The sequence below is a fragment of the Oreochromis niloticus genome, linkage group LG5 (genome assembly GCF_001858045.2).
Source record: "Oreochromis niloticus isolate F11D_XX linkage group LG5, O_niloticus_UMD_NMBU, whole genome shotgun sequence".
NCBI lineage: Eukaryota > Metazoa > Chordata > Actinopteri > Cichliformes > Cichlidae > Oreochromis > Oreochromis niloticus.
The window spans coordinates 9,400,827-9,421,937 of NC_031970.2; the positions used below are offsets into that span (position 1 = coordinate 9,400,827).

General features: G+C 39.2%; 1 protein-coding gene across 15 annotated transcripts in view; it reads left to right on the forward strand.

Moving 5' to 3' along the window:
* Positions 1-21,111, forward strand: part of nav1b (neuron navigator 1b) — a 66,120-nt gene that overhangs the window by 37,838 nt on the left and 7,171 nt on the right. For 2 of the 15 annotated variants that reach the window (XM_025907110.1, XM_025907119.1), the window contains 20 exons: positions 5,582-5,732; positions 7,107-7,407; positions 8,649-9,408; positions 11,129-11,539; positions 12,221-12,262; positions 12,348-12,508; positions 12,998-13,171; positions 13,750-13,802; positions 14,172-14,195; positions 14,717-14,794; positions 15,575-15,586; positions 16,413-16,496; positions 16,931-17,042; positions 17,137-17,258; positions 17,887-17,895; positions 18,391-18,569; positions 18,774-18,930; positions 19,134-19,332; positions 19,790-19,890; positions 19,989-20,084. In XM_025907110.1, the coding sequence (XP_025762895.1) occupies positions 5,582-5,732; positions 7,107-7,407; positions 8,649-9,408; positions 11,129-11,539; positions 12,221-12,262; positions 12,348-12,508; positions 12,998-13,171; positions 13,750-13,802; positions 14,172-14,195; positions 14,717-14,794; positions 15,575-15,586; positions 16,413-16,496; positions 16,931-17,042; positions 17,137-17,258; positions 17,887-17,895; positions 18,391-18,569; positions 18,774-18,930; positions 19,134-19,332; positions 19,790-19,890; positions 19,989-20,084 (3,226 nt within the window). Of the gene's footprint in view, positions 1-2,466; positions 2,755-5,581; positions 5,733-7,106; positions 7,408-8,648; positions 9,409-11,128; positions 11,540-12,220; positions 12,263-12,347; positions 12,509-12,997; positions 13,172-13,749; positions 13,803-14,171; positions 14,196-14,716; positions 14,795-15,574; positions 15,587-16,412; positions 16,497-16,930; positions 17,043-17,136; positions 17,259-17,886; positions 17,896-18,390; positions 18,570-18,773; positions 18,931-19,133; positions 19,333-19,789; positions 19,891-19,988; positions 20,085-21,111 lie in introns of those variants that run through there. The other 13 variants (XM_025907113.1, XM_019359057.2, XM_025907122.1 and 10 more) reach the window with 12 other exon arrangements.

Consider the following 21,111-nt stretch of genomic DNA (forward strand, 5'->3'; position numbering starts at 1 on the left):
TGGATGTCATCTTGTTTATTACCACTGTGGCCTGGATGAGATAAACAGGAGATGTGAGTAACACACGTCTTTCTTGCACCGTAAACAGTTTAGATCATTTCACTATTTTAGGCAACAAAATAATCATCAGTGTTTAGCTATTAGAAAGTAAAGTTTTGAAGTAACCAACAGGTATTTAAACAAAATGTTTCATGTTGTTTGTAAGCAAAGCCCAAAGGGCCACAGTCTGAGAAGCTTCTCTGTCTACTGAAAAGCTTCTTTTCAGTAGACAGAGTCACGGATATGAAAAGAAGAAGACAGACAAAACAAGATTTTATCAGGTTTGAATCTCATTCTGCTAAAGATATTTTGAGGGATGCCTTTATGTCTGGGAGTCAGGCTGACGGCAGTATAGCTGTTAATTTTTCACAAAAAGTAAAACCACTGTCCTTTGAAATTCCACCTAAGCTGGCTCTGAAATATTCCTCAATGTGGAAAATCTTCTTTTTATCCTGCATGTCCTATATCTTTGTTTTTTCCACTTTTGTTTGATAGCACATTTTGAAATTAGCAATGATTTATTGTCATGTTGCATATAAAGTGTGTTGCTACTGCATTTCAAATGTAAATGATTTTTGTTAGGCACACACTGAACTGATTTGTAACTGATGATGTGGACAGGGTGTGTGGGGCGTTCTTGGTCCATAGAGCTGTTACCTCCTGGAGAGGTTTACAGAGCTGAGATCTGGTGAGATCATCACCTCTGCCAATGAAAGGGGGAGGGAGGCCTTTCAAGGCTACCCATGCCTCAGCGGAGGTCCTTGTGTCATCTGTGGGCTTGTGGTTGCACTCACAGTGATTCAAGCCTTACCTTGGAATGACTTTTTTCCAACTAGGCCTTAGAAGTTAAACATTTTTAGGGAAATTCATCATGATAATCTTCTCCTTAATGTAAAAAGAAGTCCAAGTATAGAAATATCTGTTTACATAGTCTTTTTAAATTCTTAGTCCTTTCGTAAGCATGTTTAAAAGATTTATTTCATTTCATTTCATTCATTTGACTTTGTTTGCACTGAAGTCAGTGGATATGAGTGATTCTGAAGTTTTATATAAACAATAAGCACCATTCAGCAGTTGTTGGATACTAGAGAAAAGAGGGACTCCAAAACAAATTTACACCAAGACACACTTAATATACATCAAGATCACCCTGTTCTCATGACTAAAGTGGGAAATTTCCATTGGAACACGTCCTTGTAAATTAAACCGATTTTTTTGAGCCCATCAATCAAAATTATACAAGGAGCTTGCACTAATTATTTACAGGACCCCATGTTGCTAAAGGCACCCTCTCAAATCTCCCTTCTTGTTGTAGTCCTAGTGGTAGTGTATCTATAGTATGTAGCTAAGCTCATTAGTATTAATGCTACACGATACAGTATATTGTTTATGCTGCCATAATGGGTAAGGTTCATGGCATCCATCAGAGGATTAAGAAAGCCTGCTCTCAGCCTTACTACCAATTATAGCTGGTGTCTGTTCATTGTACTGCATTTGGAATAGGGGGGAAAAAGCACAATGGAATGCAAAATAAGGTGAATCATTTATTACTCTATGCAGTTGTGATTCGTGCATATTTAATGTATTTATTTAAAAAAATATACTTTTTTGGCTTATGCAACAGACAAGAAATGTTTTGAGTCTGGTATTTAGTTGTTGTACAACCACATGTACAATTGGTGAAAATTAATATTGCTATTATTATTATTGCTGTTGTTGTTGTTGTTATTAACACATTCGATGCTTCTGATATTGATACAACAAAGTGAAAACTGTTTTTAAAAATAACCCATGCATCCATCCAGTGTTTATTAAAAAACAAAACTTAACAACCAACCAAACAAAAATGCTCAAAGTAGCCTCTGCTTAAGTAGAGCCTGCATTATGACTTTGTGACTCTAATGGGAATCCTAACTAACAAAATGAACACATTGATTGGCATTAGTAATGTTAGTTTCAAACATATTCATTATGTTTGAAACCAACATAAACTCATCTGCACATCAGTGAAGGGTTTACAGAGGCCATAGGTCAATGAACATTGGTGGTGGTTTTCCCACAGACTTGTAAAACCGGATTTTTTACAACCAGAAGCGTCGCCCCTGCTGGTCATTAAAGTTCAAAGCAATCGTGAACTGGGTTCCACTCTTCAGACCTTGCAGCTGTTTCCATCTTCTATAAACCCTCTCAGGTTTTGCTATGCATACCTGACTTTTAAGATGTTCTTTATTATAGACATGAAAACTAAAATTCATATTTTAGAAGAAAAAATTGATAACGGTACTTAGACTCATTGGGATAATCTTTTTTATGGTAATTAGCGCCTCAGGTGAAGGAGAAACAAATCAAAGTATTCGGATTACATGGGGCGAAGTAAAGGATTACACCACAGGGAGTAATTGGAGTTGCCATGACTACTACTCCGCTCCACGGCAATTGGTCGTTGTCTCGCTGAGGACTGAGCAGCTATCGGGGTCTCTATGATCTCCTCGTTCATTTTCTTTTTTTGCCTTTATGGGAGGGGGTGTTGCCTGAATGCTGAGAGGCACGCTACTTCTTTTCCTCTCGCTGAATGAGGGAACAGGGGTCTTTGCTTGCGGAGTGACTCTGCGCTCACTCTAAACCCGTACAAATGAGCGGGCGTGTTCTGGTCGGTAAAGTGCCACCGCTGCAGCCGGCGACACGAGCAAGGAGGACTTTCCTTTTAACTCCAAGGTAATTTATCATTAATATTTAATCGCCGTTGGTACATTATCTGCCTTTATTTGCCCCCGACTCTAATATTCTGTTTCTCCGCGAAGAAATGAAGCTCTTCAATGGATTTAAATTCTTCTAAATATGACTTTATTTTTGAGCATCAGTGTAATGGCATAACAGTGTGATCGATGAAATCTAATTAATACATTATTTTTAATCATTTGACTTTTGCCGTTCACCTGTGAATTTTTGCGCCATGAAGTTAAATGTCACGATCAGACGGTTTACATTGTTTTTGCAGTTGAAGTTATAGCATCTGTGGGAAAACACATTTTTATTCTTGGAGGACACGGGAGTGCTGCTACCACAGCTATCTGTATAATGAAGGATGTCTTCACCACTCATTCAGCTACAGTCATGCGCTCCCAGGAGCCACGTCATTATTCTTTTTTTAAGCCGAAACTTTGCAGACACATTGCCAAATTGACCTACAAGATGCTTCCTCCTTCCCGTGTGCTATTTAATCTGATATGATAGTTACAATATTATCAGAGGACGGTCCCTGAGAAGCCTGGATATCTTTTTAATCCCCCAAAATTGATGTATTTTTTGTTTTTCTTGTTCATCCAATCCACCATCCAATCCACCAAAGGTTGTTAAATCTACTTCCAGCTCCAGACAGTGACTAATGTCCACACTGTGCTCTGCCCCACCAACCACCTCTCAATCTTATTAAAACAGAAGAAATATTCACACTATTGCAGCTCACAAATCACAAATGGGCTCAAATCAGATATGCGTAGGAGTTGTGCCAGAGAAAACAAAATGTTAATTGCCACCCAATGTATGAAGTATGCACTACCCTAGCCTACTCCCACCTTCTCCCTGTCTGGATTTTACCTCCGAGAGCAGACAGCTTGGCTTGTAATATCAACAGCCCACAGGCACTCCTGCCTCTTCCTAGGCTGACATCCCTGTGGGGTTATTCATGGCCCCCCTGTCGCCCCTGACAGAGGAGGTATTGTTCAAATATACCACAAACATCTGTGCCTAATGTAAATCATGAAACTTTTCTCACTGTTATTCTTACTGGTATGTAAGAACTTTTTCTAAAATCCAACATTTATTTTATGTTACACTCTTGTTGTCAAGAGGTCACATATCTGTGGCCACAAATCACTTTACTAAAACGCTGCTTTTATACATTAAAAAGCCTTAAAACCAGCACACAGTGTCAAGAAAAGCTTCTTCCCTGTTTTACAACTGTATCTATAACTCAACTCATGCCATGTGTTTAAATCCATTCTGAATGTGTGTATAAACCATTTTTGTCTCCCTCTATTCTCCTGTGCAATTCCATGTTCCATGGCTCTGCTAATTGCAGACTGCAGACCCACAAAGAGCATTTTGAGCTCAGTGGGGAAACCAAAGAAAGGGAAAAGAACTGATTCAGCTCAAGCAGTTACTCTACTTTTAAGAGGCATATTAATTTACCTTTTCCACTGTGCAACATTTTTGAGCGCCAACACAAATTTGATTACCACCTGTGGCTGCCAGTAGTAATGATGGGGAACGTAATTATACCAAATATGAGCTGGACTTGCATTTAGCTCTCTGGAGATACCATTTTTAAGTTCACCATGGCATCATTGCTCTTCTAAAGCACATAAAATGGTTTACTCTTCAATTTTAAACTTCCCACTCAGATTGAACTGTTTTATCCTGTGATGTTTTGGTTGACTGAGAAGCTTTTTCTTGAACTGTATTTTCATATATGAATGCACCCAGAGACCTGATGCCCAGTGACCAGTTTCTCTGGGCTGTGCAGGGACTGCCCATCCCTTCTGGCCTCAGGAGAAGGGCCAATGTGGCAGCATCTGTTTCAAGGCAAGACAGGACTTCATTGAAGGCTGTTGGGAAGGGTCATGCAAGGTTCAGGAGCCTGTCACTCTGATTTCTGTCATCCTGCTTCTTTTGAGCATAACAGACTGTTTTCTAAACACTGAACCGTCAGTCCCAGTACTTTTTATTTACCACGATTCATCAGCATGTCTTGAAGCTCTGGTGAAAAACTACAAAAAATGCTGTCCTCGCTGTGCTGTCATGACGATTTATTAAAATATGGTAAAGCTCACATTTTTCTGACTTAAAATTTACTGCCCAAACTGACCATTTTATTATGATTGGTAGACTGGAGTTTCCCCACATGAGTTGTGGTGCGGTGTGTTTAAAAAGGTTTATTAGCTGCTGTGAAGATTGTGAATGGTGGGGTTTGTAGATTGATGAAAGTTTCAAACGGGCATAAATTTTATGAAGTCAAGAAACCCAGGGAAGCAACTATTTGATGACGTCTCGTGTTATAATTTGGCACTTTGTGGTAAAACACAGTGTTATGATACACAGCTCGTTTGATAAATTTGAACTGCCACAGATTCTGGATTTGTTGAAATGAATAAATTGTAATTTGCACTTTTATTAAAATATATGGGACTTAACAAGTAGGTATGGCTTTAAATCTTATTTTTGAAGTTCCTAAAGACAGTGTTGATGTATGTATACCATAAATTAAAGAAATCTTCTGGATATACGCCTGACGAGTTGGTCACCATATGGTCTTGAGCTCTGAAGTGTTTGTTAAATCAAAGCAAAATAGCCAAGTTGGAATTACCTGTTTGTTTAAGCATGTGGCCTCCTCCAGAGACAGCCTGCTGAAGCCAGATGGACAAATTAATGTTGCTGCAAGACTTATCTTCTCCTCAAACACAGAGTTCTGCAGCTTTTCCTGCTTTACATTCACACTTTCAGTGGCACATTTTTGCTAAGTGGCTACTCTGTCTGGTTTCAGTTGGGACGAGAGCAGCTCCATTAGCAGTGGACTCAGCGATGGTGATGGCGATGGCTCGGAGAATCTCAGTTCAGAGGAATTCAACGCCAGCTCGTCTCTCAACTCCCTCCCAAACACACCCTTGGGATCAAGGCGCAACTCCTCTGTTATGGTTAGTGAAATACTGTACCGGCCTGTAATACAGCATGTGGCATGTGTTCTTTCCCACAACTTATTTTGTTTGTAGCAAAAGATTGCTAAAGATTGCAGCTTAGTTCTTTACTGAAACCATTTCCAAAGCCACACCATGTGATTTAGTTTGTTGTGTGTTAAAGGCAATCCTTTGCTTTGGCAGAGGCCACAAAAGCCACTACAGAGCTTACCTTGTCACGGTACACACAGCTCTCCCCTGCTAGTCAGAAAAATGCATGTGGCGGGAGCGTTCCTCCACTCATGAATATTTTGGGGCTACACTGTGCAATCATCATCATCATCATCATCATCTTGCAGAGTTGCTAGAGTTTTCAAATGGGTCTAGTTAAGGATTCACTGCATCTATCACAGAGCAGAAGTTCACTAGCTGAATTAAGTGACCCTGGCTGAAAAACCAGAATTTGAGTACCTAGTGTCATTGTGACTGTCACCATCGAAGGGATTCTAGTTCTTCCACTATTTCTGCACTTCCACCTTACTGCTTCCCAAGGCTTTACTTATAATGCTTTTCCCAAAGGAAGGCGGCTGTGAGGATCCTATGCCCTGCCAAAGAGCAACCTGTAGTTAGTCCAGGACTGCTTATTTACTTGTATACTTGCCTTCATATCTGAAGGCCTGGGGAGATGGGAGTTGTCTCTCCACATGACACTGTGCAAAATGAATGCAAAATATAAAGTTATGAAATTTTTATCAGGTCTTTTATTGATGTTTGTGAAGAAAAACATATTAGGTGCCATCTAAGTATTCCATTCCTAAAGGATGTTCTGTTATTTGAAAAAAATGAGCATTGAATTTGATTTGGTTAAGTGGCTGCACGTTCTACCTTTTTCATAGGTAAATGTTGTCCTTTTACTTACTTAGAAATTGGTCTCTTGGAAGAAATAAACACTCGAGCTACTCAATGTGCCATCTGTCGCTCTATAACAGGATAATATGGTGCCAAAAAACAGCATGCCCAATTTTGCCCTCCGTGCTACCTCCTCAGTGCACCACATGATTTTTCTATTGTTGTGTAGCAGTTTTTTCCCTGCTATATAGCCCTCAATTACAAAAATAAAGGCTCAAGCTATCCTTTGCTGTAATATTTTCTTATTACTTTTTAATTTGTTGCTCTAACTCTTAAAGTGTTAAATCCTTGAACATTTTTTTGTTCTCCTTTCTTTTGTCTCTGTGGGTTTTTTTTAATCCCCTTGGGGTGTATCAGTTTATCTCTCCCTCCTTCCCACTGGAATGCAGCTCAGATGGGATAAAGATTACAGAGAACAGTCAATTCCATAGATAACACAAACCATGTCTGATGGTTACCCACATTGTGTCCTTCCTCTCTCTCCAGCTCCGCACTGATGCAGAGAAGCGCTCTTTGGTGGAAAGTGGACTTTCTTGGTACAGTGAGGATGGCAAAAGCACCCATAAGCTTGATAGCTCCAGCTTTGACTCAGGAAGTCTCAAGACAGAGGCACCAAGCAAGTGGAGAAAGAAGCCTCCAAGCCTTAGTGAAGATTTGGGCAGTAAAGGGGAACTGAAGAAGCCTCAAAGTTTGGGTCAACCAGGAAGTTTCAAGAAAGGCAGAAATCCTCCTGTGGGTGTGACCTCCCCCATCACCCATACCTCCCAGAGTATGCTCAAAGTCGCAGGTGACATCTTTTTTTTTTACTTTGCATCTGCGTGTATTTTATCCTTAACCGTTATTTCTTCTGCTCGTCTCATGTAGTAACTTGGTGTGTGGCCAATGTTCTTAAATGTTTATAGCTTTAACACTTATCCAGTCTATTATGTCAGTCCAGCAGTCCATAGCAGTTTATAGAGCAGCGGATGTGAGTTTGGTAACAAAATAAATACAGAAGTTTACTCCTTAATCTAAGCTAGGCTATGATTCATACATAAGTTTGAATTCATTTCACTTAAAAAAAGAAAGTACTGCAGTTTCAGTTCCAGACCTTCTATTATCTTAAAGCAAAGTGTGTTACTGTACATGTCTGCAGAGGCACTGCCTTCCATCTGCAGCAGCTCAGTTTTTTTTTTAAATGTCCTTTAATCCCTAACAAAACAAGCCATGATTAAATAATAGCTTAGATTTGAGTTCCAGTAAGAACATTTGGCTGGCCTGCTTTTCATTTTAATTTCCTCAACCTAATTTTAGCTTTAAAAATAGTAAGTCATTAAAATTGTATCCAGTTGTGTGTAATTTGGCTGCAGGTTGAAGGTGAAAAAAAGTTCTCTTGGCTGATGTATTTTAAACCATATACTATATTTGACAATGACTCCATAAGTTAGCTGTTTTTGTATCTGCTTTCATGAATGTACTGTAACCTGAACTTTAGCTACTTTAATGCTACTCTAGCTAAAGTTAAAAAAAAGTAAGTAGAAAATAAAAATCTGGGTTTAACTCTTTTTGTTCAATATACCCTCTTAAAATGATTTACTTTCATTTGTCTTTAATGAACAAATAAATTTAGTTGGTTAATTCACTAGTATAGGCTTTAAAATGTTGTTAAAACTTTACTTTCAGTCCTTTTAAATAAAAGTTTTTTGTGGGTCACACTAAACATCAAGGAATACATAAAGGTTCTTTTAGTGCAGACAGATGTGTTTTGTTTTATCTCATCAATAATAGCAAAAATGACATGTATTTCTACTCTCATGTGGTTTGCTAGCCCATAAATATCCCTCCACAAATAACAACCCATTTATTTTTTTGAATACTTTCTTCTGACAGGGTGTGATTATATTAAGAGGAAGGCTATGGTCATTGTGGCTAAAAGACAAATAGAACAAATCATTCCCCCAAAATTCCTGCTGCTTTTATAAGTATTTAGGTTATTTAAGTATTTAATGTCAATGTAATATGTTTTTTTCTTTCTTTCTGTCTAACTAGCACCAAAAAGTGAGAAGCCACTGGACAAATCCAAGATTTCCATCAGAACTGCTGGTCTGCAGCGTTCCCGTTCAGATGCTGGCAGAGATCATCATGGAGAGCACCGCAAGCCCCCTTCAGGTCTAGTTAAACCCGCTGCTGGAACCTCCTTTGGCTACAAGAGACCACCAACAGCAACTGGTACAGCAACCGTCATGACAGCAGGGGGTGCCACCATCTCTAGTGGCTCTGCTACTGTGGGAAAAACCCCCAAGTCATCTGGCATCCCTGTGAAACCTGTAGGAGGAGGAATACCCTCGGGTAGAAAGAACAGTTTTGATGCCAGCAGTGAGCAGAGCTTCCTGGGGCCAAACACCCGAAACAGCATTCAGTACCGCAGCCTGCCCCGACCGGCCAAATCAAGCACACTTAGTGTGATTGGGCGCCCCACAACTCGCCCCGTCAGCAGTACAATTGACTCTAGTCTGTTGTCCTTGAAACCTGTACCCATAACTTCTTCAGGCCCCAGGGTTAAAGAACCAAGTAGCTCCAGCAGTAAAATAACTAATCGAACAAGTACTGGCCCAGTGAACCAGACAGACCGAGAGAAGGAAAAGGAAAGGGCCAAAGCTAAGGCTGTGGTTGCAGACATCGACTGTGCTTCTCTAAAAGGAGAGGACACGCCATCCGAATCCACAGGAGAGTCTTCTGTGAAACTGCACGGCCTGAGACGAACTAGCAGCAGCAAATACCCCGAACTGTCATCACCCACCACACCGAGGTTTGTCATTTTATTGGTGTTCTGAGGGTTTGGTTTTTTTTTCATTTCAGTTCAATTCAGTTTTATTTATATAGCGGAAAATCGCAACAACAGATGCTTCAATGCACTTTTTACTGTAAGGTAAAGATCCTACAGTAATACAAAGAAAACAGAAAACCCCAACAATCATATGACACCCTATGAGCAAGCACTGACAGTGGGAAGGAAAAACTCCCTTTTCACAGGAAGAAACCTCCAGCAGAACCATACCGGGGGGGGGGGGGATGCAAACAGGACAGAGACATGCTGTAGAAGACAGCCAACAATTAATAATAATGAATAATTAAATGCAGACAGGTGTATAAGCACATCATGAGTGAAAAAGGTGATGGAAGAAGAAGCACTCAGTGCATCATGGGAATCCCCCAGCAGCCTACAACTATTGCAGGGTAACTAAGGGGGGTTTCAGGGTCACCTGATCCAGCCCTAGCTATATGCTTTATCAAAAAGGAAAATTTCAAACCTAATCTTAAAAGTAGAGAGAGTGTCTGTTGCGCCAACCCAAACTAGAAGCTGGTTCCACAGAAGAGGGGCCCGAAGGCTGAATGCTCTGCCTCCCATTCTACTTTTAAACACTCTAGGAACAAGTAAGCCTGCAATCTGAGAGTGAAGTGCTCTAATAGGGTGATATGGTACTACAGAGTCATTAAGATAAGATGGGACCTCATTATTCAAGACCTTGTATGTGAGGAGCAGGATTTTAAATTCAATTCTGGATTTAACAGGAAGCCAATGAAGGGAAGCCAATACAGGAGAAATCTGCTCTCTCTTTCTAGTCCCTGTCAGGACTCTTGCTGCAGCATTTTGGATTAACTGAAGGCTTTTCAGGGAGTTTTTCAACATCCTGATAATAACTAATTGCAGTAGCCCAGCCTCAAAGTAATAAATGCATGAACTAGTTTTTCAGCATCATTCTGTGACAGGATGCTTCTAATATTAGAGATATTACGCAAGTGGAAGAAAACCGTCCTACATATTAGTTTAATATGTGCATCGAAGGACATATCCTGGTCAAAAATGACTCAGAGATTCCTCACAGTGTTACTGGAGGCCAAGGTAATGCCATCTAGAGTAAGCATCTGGCTAGAAATTGCATTTCTAAGACTTTTAGGGCCAAGTACAATAACCTCAGTTTTATGAATTCTGAATTTATGTCTTTAAGACATTCCTGCAGTTTAACTAATTGGTGTGTGTTATCTGGGTTCATGGATAGATAAAGTTGAGTGTCATCTGCATAGTAGTGGAAATGTATGCTATGCTTTCTAATGATTCTACCTAAGGGAAGCATGTAAACAGAATTGGTTCTAACAAGGAACCCTGTGGAAGTCCATAATTAGCCTTAGTTTGTGAAGAAGACTCTATTTACATGAACAAATTGGAGTCTGTTAGATAGATACAATTCAAACCACTTCATCCCATTACCTTTAATACCTACAGCATGCTCTAATCGCTGTAATAAAATGTTCATGGTCAGCAGTATCAAAATCTGCACTGAGGTCTAGCAGGACAAGCACATGGAAGCGGGAGTGAATAGTGCTAGAAAAAAAAAGGCAAAATTGAATTTTTAAATTTTTTTATTTTGGGCAAAAGGCTTTAAAATAAACTGCATTCAATACTTGAATGTGTTTTAAAACGTTCAGTTTCCTTATTCATCATCATGTCTTTCATGCTTCGATCCTAGGATGCTGAACACTAAGTCTCTAGGTCGTCCTCCTAGCTTGGCTCACCTGGACAAGGTCAACTCAAACAGTCTCGACTCCTGTGTGACCATCCAGGACCTCCCACCCAAAGTGCCCCCATACTCCAAGCTCCAAGACTTGGCTAGTTCCCACACAGCTACCCGCCTAACCCCTAGCCCAGCACCAGTCCTTCATATTGATTCACCCAGCCCTTACGGAAGTGAAAGCCTGAGTGGATCGCCAATACTCTACCCCAAACTGTCAGGCATGCACCGCAGCTTGGAGTCCCTGCCCCTCCAGATGAGTGTGCCTGCAAGTGCAAGGTTTGTTACAACAGACACCCGTGATAAAGAAGAGAGGAGTACAGGAACCTGGGGGGCTGGGAGTAGGACGTCCCTCACCCTCTCAGACAGGCAAGTGTCTGAAATATGTAATGTAAACTGTGTCAAAACTGATATATTTGGGGAAAAAAGGGGTTATGCAGTTTTTTTGTCATCAGTGTATGTTGTTAGAGAGTTTCTGCTAAAGAATAACTCTGAACAGACAATTGGTTTTGTGTCCTTAGAGGAGAAAAAATGCTAAATACTTCTGCAACTAATTTGAAAAAGCATCAAAGTTTAAAAAAAAAAAAACTCAAAAAATTTAAGCAAAAACCTTGGACCAAAAAACTATTTTATTTTTCATTTTGCTATCATTCAGGGATTCCTAATTCATTTGGCAATACAAGAAATGCTCACTGCACAAGAATTCAGTTATAAAAATGTCCATGTGTCTTTTCATTAGAACAATCACAAGAATTTGCATTTATCCTACGAGCAGCAAAGGATAAAGCCCAGCTAAGACAATGTTTCTGTGTGATGGTTTGGCCATACGTTTCTTGGCAGCTGACACACATTTCACTCATATTATATGTGCCTTTTTCTGGGAAAGGGGAGTCCAAGGTCTCATTTTGAAGATGAAGAGCTGCATCTATCACAAAATTTCTCTTTATCGAGATGGAGATGGTCCAGATAATTTCCTGCCAAAGGAATGTATGTTTAGGCAGATCCAAGCCATGTTTTCTAAAAACTGTGTTTTTATCCCTTTCTTTACAGCTTGCAAACAGATCGGAATACCTTGCCAAAGAAAGGCTTAGAGTATGTCAAAACACTTATTGTCAAAGTGCCTATCTAAAACCATGCACTATGCTGCATCTTCAAGTAAATAACCTTTCTTTTGCAGACGCTATGGCTCAAACCTATCAGAGAGTGAAGAAAGTAAGCCAGGAAGACGGCACTCCCACAACATAGTCAGCATGACAGAGAGTGATAGCCCCCCTCAGTGGCCTTCTCCCACCCGCACCCTGCACCCATTATCCAATAAGATTCCTCTCACCAATGTGGGTGAGTTTATGCGTTCCATTTTGGCTGGCTAACAAGTTTTAAAAACCCTCACTTTTTGAGCTTTAACATTAATGGCTAATCTTTGATTAGCAATGCTTCTTTTTGCGGCGCATTGAGAGGACAGGGCTATGGAGCTCATGCTGAGAGAAAACCTTTTACAGTTGAGCAGGGTTTGCACAACTTGTCAGTAATGCATTCTGTATTGGAGTGAAGAAGTATTGGCCAGATGTTTTAAAATAGTTTTTTGATAATCTGAATTGAATTATGCCATATGAACATCTACTTAAACTTGAGTTTAGGTTCAAAATATGCTGGAGATGAATGCAACAGGGGTCAAGTGAGGCTATATATATTGCTGTTGTGTCAGTGTTGCCTTACACTTAGTCATCAGAATGAGAGTGCTGTACTGTACCAAGGTGTAGGACTGTTTTGTATGTATATATGTATCTGTGTGGAGCACTGAACCATACCAACTATCTGTTATGATAGTTACCCCAATTTCCAGTGGCACCCCAAGGATATCGCGTTCCAACAGCATAGGCCCCCCCAGTGATTCTGCCTGCGATCTCTATGGATCCTCCCCTCTGGGCAGCAGTATGTCCCTGGTTGACCGTCCAAAAAGCATGATGCGGTCTGGGTCTTTCCGTGAACCAGGAGAGGATGGTGAGTCTGTTTGACTCACTTCCCTGCAGGGGAGCTTCCCAATATGACCTCAAATGAAACAAAGCTGTCTACTCATACTGCACATAATCTGTCTATCTGCAATCTAAGCAGAATGTCAGACTCGCTTAAGGGCATAATCTGTGGTGAAAATATATATAAAACAGCAACATTTTAATCCTGCTACAACTCTTAGATAATTTACAGACATTTTAATACACAGTCCAACATTAGGATACCCCTAACTTCAGTTTCTTAATGAATTGGTTTGTTTTTATACATTTAAGTATTTTTTTTTTTATTACAGAAATCTGAATGAATTTTAAACAGGATATACTTTATTTTTGTCAATATGAAGTCAGCTAAGTCACATACTGTTTTACAATGTTATAGAATATTGAATAGGATTCGGGGAGACTTTGACAATATTAAAACATATTTAATTTCTAGATTCTTTAGTCATTTATTTATAATTTTCTTCTATGATTATTTCAACATCTCTTTGTTACTTTGCAAATGAAAGCTGCCTTCTGTGAAACTCAATTTTAATATTAAGCTACAACTCTACCTTGTGTTTTCAGTGCATGGCTCTGTGCTGTCTTTGGCATCTAATGCTTCATCCAACTATTCCTCAGTGAGTATTTATAGTCTCTTTTTTGTAGCATAAGAACTTTTTTACTCTTGATCTTGCAGCATTGTACTCAGTTGTGTCTACAAATCATCCAGGACGCTGTTTTTTAAAAAACATTTCCTGTGTAGGATAAGGTTGCATTTCTTATTAGGAGACCAGCTTCCATAATTACAAGTTATCAACTAGTTTGACATGGGAAAGTTCTTGTATGCATTTATGAACTATCCAGCTGATTCCTAAGCCTCTTCATGAGCTGGTATCGGGGTAGTGATAACTATTTTGAGTTATATTGACTTTGATGACTAGTTTTAATGACTGCCCGTGAACTGAATCCTCTACACTATCCCTCTTGCTTTGCCATGCTTTCTTAAGAATGAGGAGAGGATACAAGGGGAGGTAAGGCAAACATGCCATACATCTTCAGATCCCATTTTGCCTTTGTACTCACCGTCTATCATTTCCTGCTGAAATGGGTCCTGTCATCAGATGTTGTCATCGGTGCTTCAGAAAGTCTGAGATGATATCTCAGAAGCTCATAACTCAGTTCATTTAGTTTTATCTTTAATATTTTGTGTTCTTTAACGATACATTCTAACATTTCATAAAGACAGCCAGTTCTCATTAAAACTGAGTGCATGAGAAATATGTTGAAAAGAGACTTTCATCCTATTTCTGTTGGTTTAGAGCGTATTTATGGATTGTTTTGATTGCTGTGGTGGAGCATTAACCTTCATGTTACATTGTTTGCACATTCTTTGAGTTAACCAAACAAAGCTATGCATTTAACACATTCCATTACTGCATTGTCATTATCAAAGTTTGTGTTAACATCTTCATCAGCTCTGGTTTTATGTCTGAGGTATTGTGTACGGTGCTGTGGCCATACTGTTCAAACTTGATTTACTATTTGTCTACAGCAAATCCGCAAGTTGAGACGGGAGCTGGAATCCTCCCAGGAAAAGGTTGCCAACTTGACCATGCAGCTTTCTGCTAATGTACGTAAGCCTTACCCCTACCTCCTGTATCCCTCCACCCTCAGTTTTTGTCTGTTTTCCAAAGTTAATCTGATAATAACTTGGCCACATAACAGGTATTCTCTCAAAGTGCTCAACCACAAATGTAAATTCCACTTGATTTAAGTCATTGAACTTTTGTCCCACAACCAACTAAAAGCAGGTGTACCCGCAGTTTTGTGAGGCTTATCTGTGTGTGTAAATCTTTGCTAACCTAAGAAAATAAAAAACTACATCAGTTAACTTTAATGTAGTCTAACTGTAACTCTGGCTTCTACTTAAAGAGCATGCTGGCCACAGAACCTAAGATTTACCACCCCAATTGCACTTAGGCCATATTACGTCTTCTCTCTCTTTAACTACCCCCCCCGCATTTATTAAAATCTTTCTCCTCTTAAATAAAATCATGTAACCCTACACCCAGGTACTCGCTTGTAACTTTGTTTCTAGCAGCTTTCCCATCCCAGCTACTTTTAATTATCTTACTGTACAGCTTGTGACCCTTCAATCTGCAGTTTCTGATCCAGTATACAACATTTTTCTTTTGCACATGCACTAACAGGCTTTGCTGTTGACTAATCTGGATGTTTTGATGTATGTATGGGGAACTACGTGTGTTTGTCCGTATGTTTTTGTAAGAGGTTTTCGCTCTCCTAACACCATTATCCCTCTCTTTTACAACCTGGGCTACATTGACTGCTGGACTCACTGCTGCCCTCTGCCTGCCTCCCAATGTCCTGTACCTCTGGATGCTGTGTGTAGCAGCTAGGCCAGGTTTGTTAGTTACTTTCAGAGCACCCTGTCTCACTCTCTTGTGACATCTGACATGGTGGTCTTGTGTTGTGGTGTGGCGTAAGCCTTCCAATTTGAATGCTAGTTAGACTTTTCTAACTTTGACTTATTATTTACTTTTAGGTTTTAGATTTGTAGGCTGACATGAGTTTTACTGGAACGTCTTTCCAGTAGTGTAACATATTAGGTTTGCTGAAGGTCTGCTGCTCTTAGCCATAATTCAGTAGCTGACTGCTCTTTAATTAAGTGGTTAGGAGAGCTTTAAAAGCTTCTGAGGAGGTCAGCAGCAAACCTAAGGATGAGTCAAGCAGTATGAGATAAAAAATGTATTTTAAGTAGCTCTAAATGTGTACCAGAGGATAGTAACAAGTGGACTTTTGGACATGGATGGTATTCTAAAACAACTGAAAAAATTAGTCTGCACAAAGATGCTTGTAGAAACTATTTATTGTAAAACAAACTAAAACTCACATATAACTGTTAACTAATTAAATGTGATTCTGTCATCCGTGGCTTTTGAGGTTAACAACGTTTGTCCCGTAGTCCTACATCCCCTTGAACCTTACCACCATTACCATAATGTCCTTTTTTATCTCTGACATCATCCGCAGCTGTTGACTCTTCCATCCCTTCCATCCTCTCCCAGCAGATGAAGAAAGCTATTTGTTTGACGGGGTGTGAGTGTGTGAGGCTGCAAATCGATTTGTTTCAGCTGGTGACTCATACCTGTCTGCTGCCTCACCATCCTTCACACACACACACACACACTCTCTTTGTAGCCTTTTAACTCTGTGTCTTTCTCTCATAGGCTAATCTGGTCGCAGCATTTGAACAGAGTCTGGCCCTGATGACAGCACGCCTGCAGACACTGTCTGTCTCATCAGATCAGAAGGTATTTTGGCGATATTACAATGATGATTGAATACTATAACGGTAGCGAAGTCTGTGCCAGTCTCCATTTATTTACATGAGGAAATTTGATGAGAAAAGTGTGTAACACTAGAAACATGCCATAAACAATCTCTTACATGACGGCTGAAAGCAGACAGAAATTACTACATAATCAGCAAATACATTCCAGTGACGTTAATCATAAACTATGCACTCTGCTCATTAGGTTAGTTTTGTGAGTGAAAAAGAGACCAAGTTGCATAGTTGTCATGAAAATGAGATGTGAGTCATGATAGGATTTCGATGTTGTCACTCAACACAACCTGACATCCTTAGTGAAAGCTAAGAGGCATTCCAGAGTCCTCGGTACAGAAAATTCTTGGCTCAGTTACTAACCCATCAACTAACATGACTACATACTGATGTTTCCTTAAGGACTCTGAGCTTACTGAATTGAAGGACACCATTGACATTCTGAAGGCCAAAAATACTGAAGCCCAGGAAATCATTCAGGGGGCCCTCAGTAATCCGGACATCACACCTAAAGGTACAGACTGCGCTGTATGATATACAGTAGGATTTTGACTGTCATATACTTCTGTCTCCTTGTTCAACTCTTCTATTTTCTTTTGGGTATTCAGAGCTGCAGATCAACCGCCAGAACTCCTCAGAAAGCCTCTCCAGTCTTACCAGCACCACCAGCCACTCGAGCATGGGCAGCCTCAAGGAGCAGGAGGCCAAGAAGAAGAAGAAGAAGAGCTGGGTGAGGAAATACTGGTCACTGACTAAATTTGTGCATAAGAAGTTCACTGGGAGTCTTAATGTACCGTCCTGTATGGCGTGTATGCAGGACAATATATGGCAGGAAAAACAAATACATTTTCATACATTTCATAGTTTCATACAAATCATCGGGAAACAAGATGAAACTAACAATACTGGTATCAATTTTGGAACTGAACTTTAAAAATGTTCTAAAATTAGATCAGTTGAAATCAGTTATCTATTTTAGTGATTCCAAATTGATCAGACTGGCCAAATTCAGTGATTGTGTTGATAAAACTGGGTCTTTTTGTTCTTTTTGTGTTACATATAACATCTGAAATGTATGGTGGAGCTATCGAATTATAATTACTTTTAATTGTGATTAATACAATACAGCTCAATGGTTATATGGATGAATATTGTAAATGAATGAACATGTCTTGCTTTTTTTTCTTGTTGTATTGTGTCTTGTGTGTTCAGTCTGAAAAAGTTAGTCAGTTCTTGTCCTACTTTACGCTCCTGCATGTGTGTGTGTGTATGTGTGATCCACCTCCTGTCCTGTTCCATCTTTCTTATTAAATATAACTCTGGTCTCTCCCTCATGCTGCCCCGCTTTTTTATTTTAGGTCTTTGAGGTGAGTGATGTTGCTACAATAAATAAAACTCAAACCTTTTCCACTCCAGCCTGCATGTGCTTTGAGTCATACTTCCTAAATGTTGGGAAATGTTCTGTCATCCCCTTTTTTTTGTTTGTTTGTTTGTTTGTTTTTCAAACATACACAATTACTGTATGATTTGATCATGCTTTATTATGAAATGTTTATTATTAAATTTATTGTCTTGTGGACTTCAAACTACTGTTACAATTTTCAAAAACTGAAAATTCCCGACATACCAAATAGCTTCATTAAACTCGGTTGCTGTAAATCTAACATTTCACCAACTTTTTTTTTTTTTTTTTTGAAATTTATATTTGCCTACTTTTTGTTTAAAAAAGCCACATTCTGAGAACTCTCAGGTCATTACAATCACTTTTTAAGAATTTCTTTTCAGCTGTCTTTTACTTTTATTCTTGTTTTTTTCCAGGCTTGTTATTTATTACATCTTGATTTCATGTATTCTCCCAACAGTTACGCAGCTCATTCAACAAGGCTTTTAGTAAGAAGGGCTCAAAGCCAACTGGGCCATATGCTGACATTGAAGAGATTGCCACCCCAGAATCCTCAGCACCTTCCTCCCCCAAAGTCCACCATGATGGAGATAACCCTCCGGTGTCAATGAAATCCTCAGCCTCAGCATCATCTTCAAGGTACCATACAAGGATCTTTATCATTGTTTTATTTATAAGCATAACAAATAAGGTATTGAATCACAATATAAATAAATACAAAATTCTCGTAGATGTGATAACAGATTATCACAGAACTCTGTAAAATTGTTATTTTCCTGTCATTCCTCTGATCCCTGCTACAGTACCATAATGATAATTTTCCCATAATTTCATTGTCACCAGACTCTCTGAAGGGAGTGAGGCAGGTGATGATAAGGTTGTAACAGACCTGCGCACAGAACTGTGGGAGAAGGAGCGTAAACTGACAGACATCCGCCTCGAGGCTCTGAGTTCGGCCCATCAGCTGGAGCAGCTGCAGGAGGCCATGAACAACATGCAGGTATGTGTGATTTTGTTTTTTGTTTGTTTTATAAAAAGGTTGGCCTCAAAGTGCATTTAATTTTCCAGCTGGATGTTTATTTTATGAAGATTTTTGTCTAGACAAGTTGATTTGTTTATGTAAAAATTTTAACCTTTAGTGTTTTGTATTTTGCAATTGGTAAACATTGCAGTGATCTGTAATTTTATTTTTTTTTTTAATAGAGGACAATCGAAAACCTGAAGGCTGAGAACAACCATCTGAAGACAGGTACTTTGTCTCCCTGTCCATCTCCTGGACCCTCCAGCTCTGTTTCCCAGTCCTCAGGTCTGACTGCTCTGGGAAGCTCATCACCCCGACAGTCAGTAGCCATGCACGTGCCTAAAAGCTACAGCAGAGGGCTGAGTGAGGGGAGCAGCTCAGGTATAGCTCGGTCTTTGACATTTATATTTATAGGAGTCAGAATGCAACAATGAGTCAGATAACTGGGTATACTACTTAGATTTAAAAAACCCAAAACAGAACAGTGAAAATAAGCATGTATCACTGAAATCATTGGATTTTCCAGAATCCCTATAATTGCCTCATGCCATTATTTAGAATCTATATGCACATAGATTAAATGTCTGATAACAATGAAAATTAAAGTTAGAGTGTCAAGGCAGTCAAAATCCATTACTTGTTTGTGTAGTCATTTAATGCATGGTGATGTAAAAATCCATGCTTTTATTTTGAAGTCTATTAAAAATGATCTTTTAAAATTACAGTTCAGCAGATAAAGAATATAATGCAAAATTAACACTGCTTGTTTCAACTTGTGTTGCAGATGCCTCATAAGCTTTCTTTTTTCTGTTTATACACTCTTTGATTTACTGCTTAGCAGACATCCACACTGCAGATTCTCTCAGCCTTTCCTCACAGAGAGATGACCATCGTGTCAGGGTCGTGGTTTGTGTTGCAGATCTACGTGTCTTTAAAGATGTATGTTTTTGTAAATTTGCTTTTTCTAAATCCTTCCTTTCCTCTTAAGTGCATCTGTCACCTGTTAATCACCTATTAACTTTACTTTGTGTCAACAGGAGGTTAAACAGCAGGATTTCTTTGTTGGCACTGTCAGAGTGAATGGCAGGATGGATTGGGTGATGCTTGACTCAGCTGTCAGTCAGGCTTTTAAGGTGAGAAATCTTCACTCACTGCAACTGTTAAAAAGTCGAATGCAAATTTGAAGCATGCTTACATTTACAATTCAGCTGTCACATTAACTTTAGCATCAAGAGGAGCATCAAGAGGGCTGTTCAGAGGTGTAAAATAAGACACAGAAAACATACATACAAGTGCTTCTGAAAATGGTATTTAATTCAAAAACTCATATCTTCTACATTCACATAAAGTGAAATATTTAAAGCCATTTCTGTTTTAATTTTGATGATTCTGGCTTAGAGCTCATTAAAATTAGAAATCCAGTGTCTTAAGTTATTATGATTTTCCCAAGATCAATCAAAAAGAGTTTATAGTAGAGAAATGTTCACCATCTGTAGTATCCTAATCATGGATCAGCAACCACCATTAAAACCAGCAGATGACATGGCACTCCTAATCATTATAGACTGTGGAAATTTCACACTGGACTTCAAACATCTTGGATTCTCCACCTCTCTACTCTTCCTGCAGACTCTTGGGACTTGATTTTTAAAATGCAAACAGTCGACAGTAAATCTTTGAAATGTAAAGTATACTGTCATCTAAAAAATGATACTTTGTACCATTGAGCAACAGTCAAGTCCAGCTGTAGTTGTAGCACCTTTTCTGAAGATATCTGTATCTTAAACTAACCTCACTTCACTCCTTGTGAATCTCTTCCAAGTTTTTGAATTGACTTTTTCAACAGTCCTCTCAAGACTAAGGACATCCTTGATGGTTGCACACCTTTTTCTACCTCCCTTTTCCCTTCCAGTCAACTTTCCATTAGTATGCTTCAGCACAGCCTCTGAAGACAGTCAGTCTTTTAGCAATAACTTTTGCTAGGTTACTCTCCTTGTGGAAAATGTCAGTGATCATCGTCTGGACAACTGTGAAGTCGGTAGTCTTCTGCATGATTGTGATTGCATATACTGAACTGAAATGACAGGTACACAGTATTCATACCATTTTAATAGTACTTTACTTAAACTTGAATTGAAATATTCAAATTTTTTGAGTAAT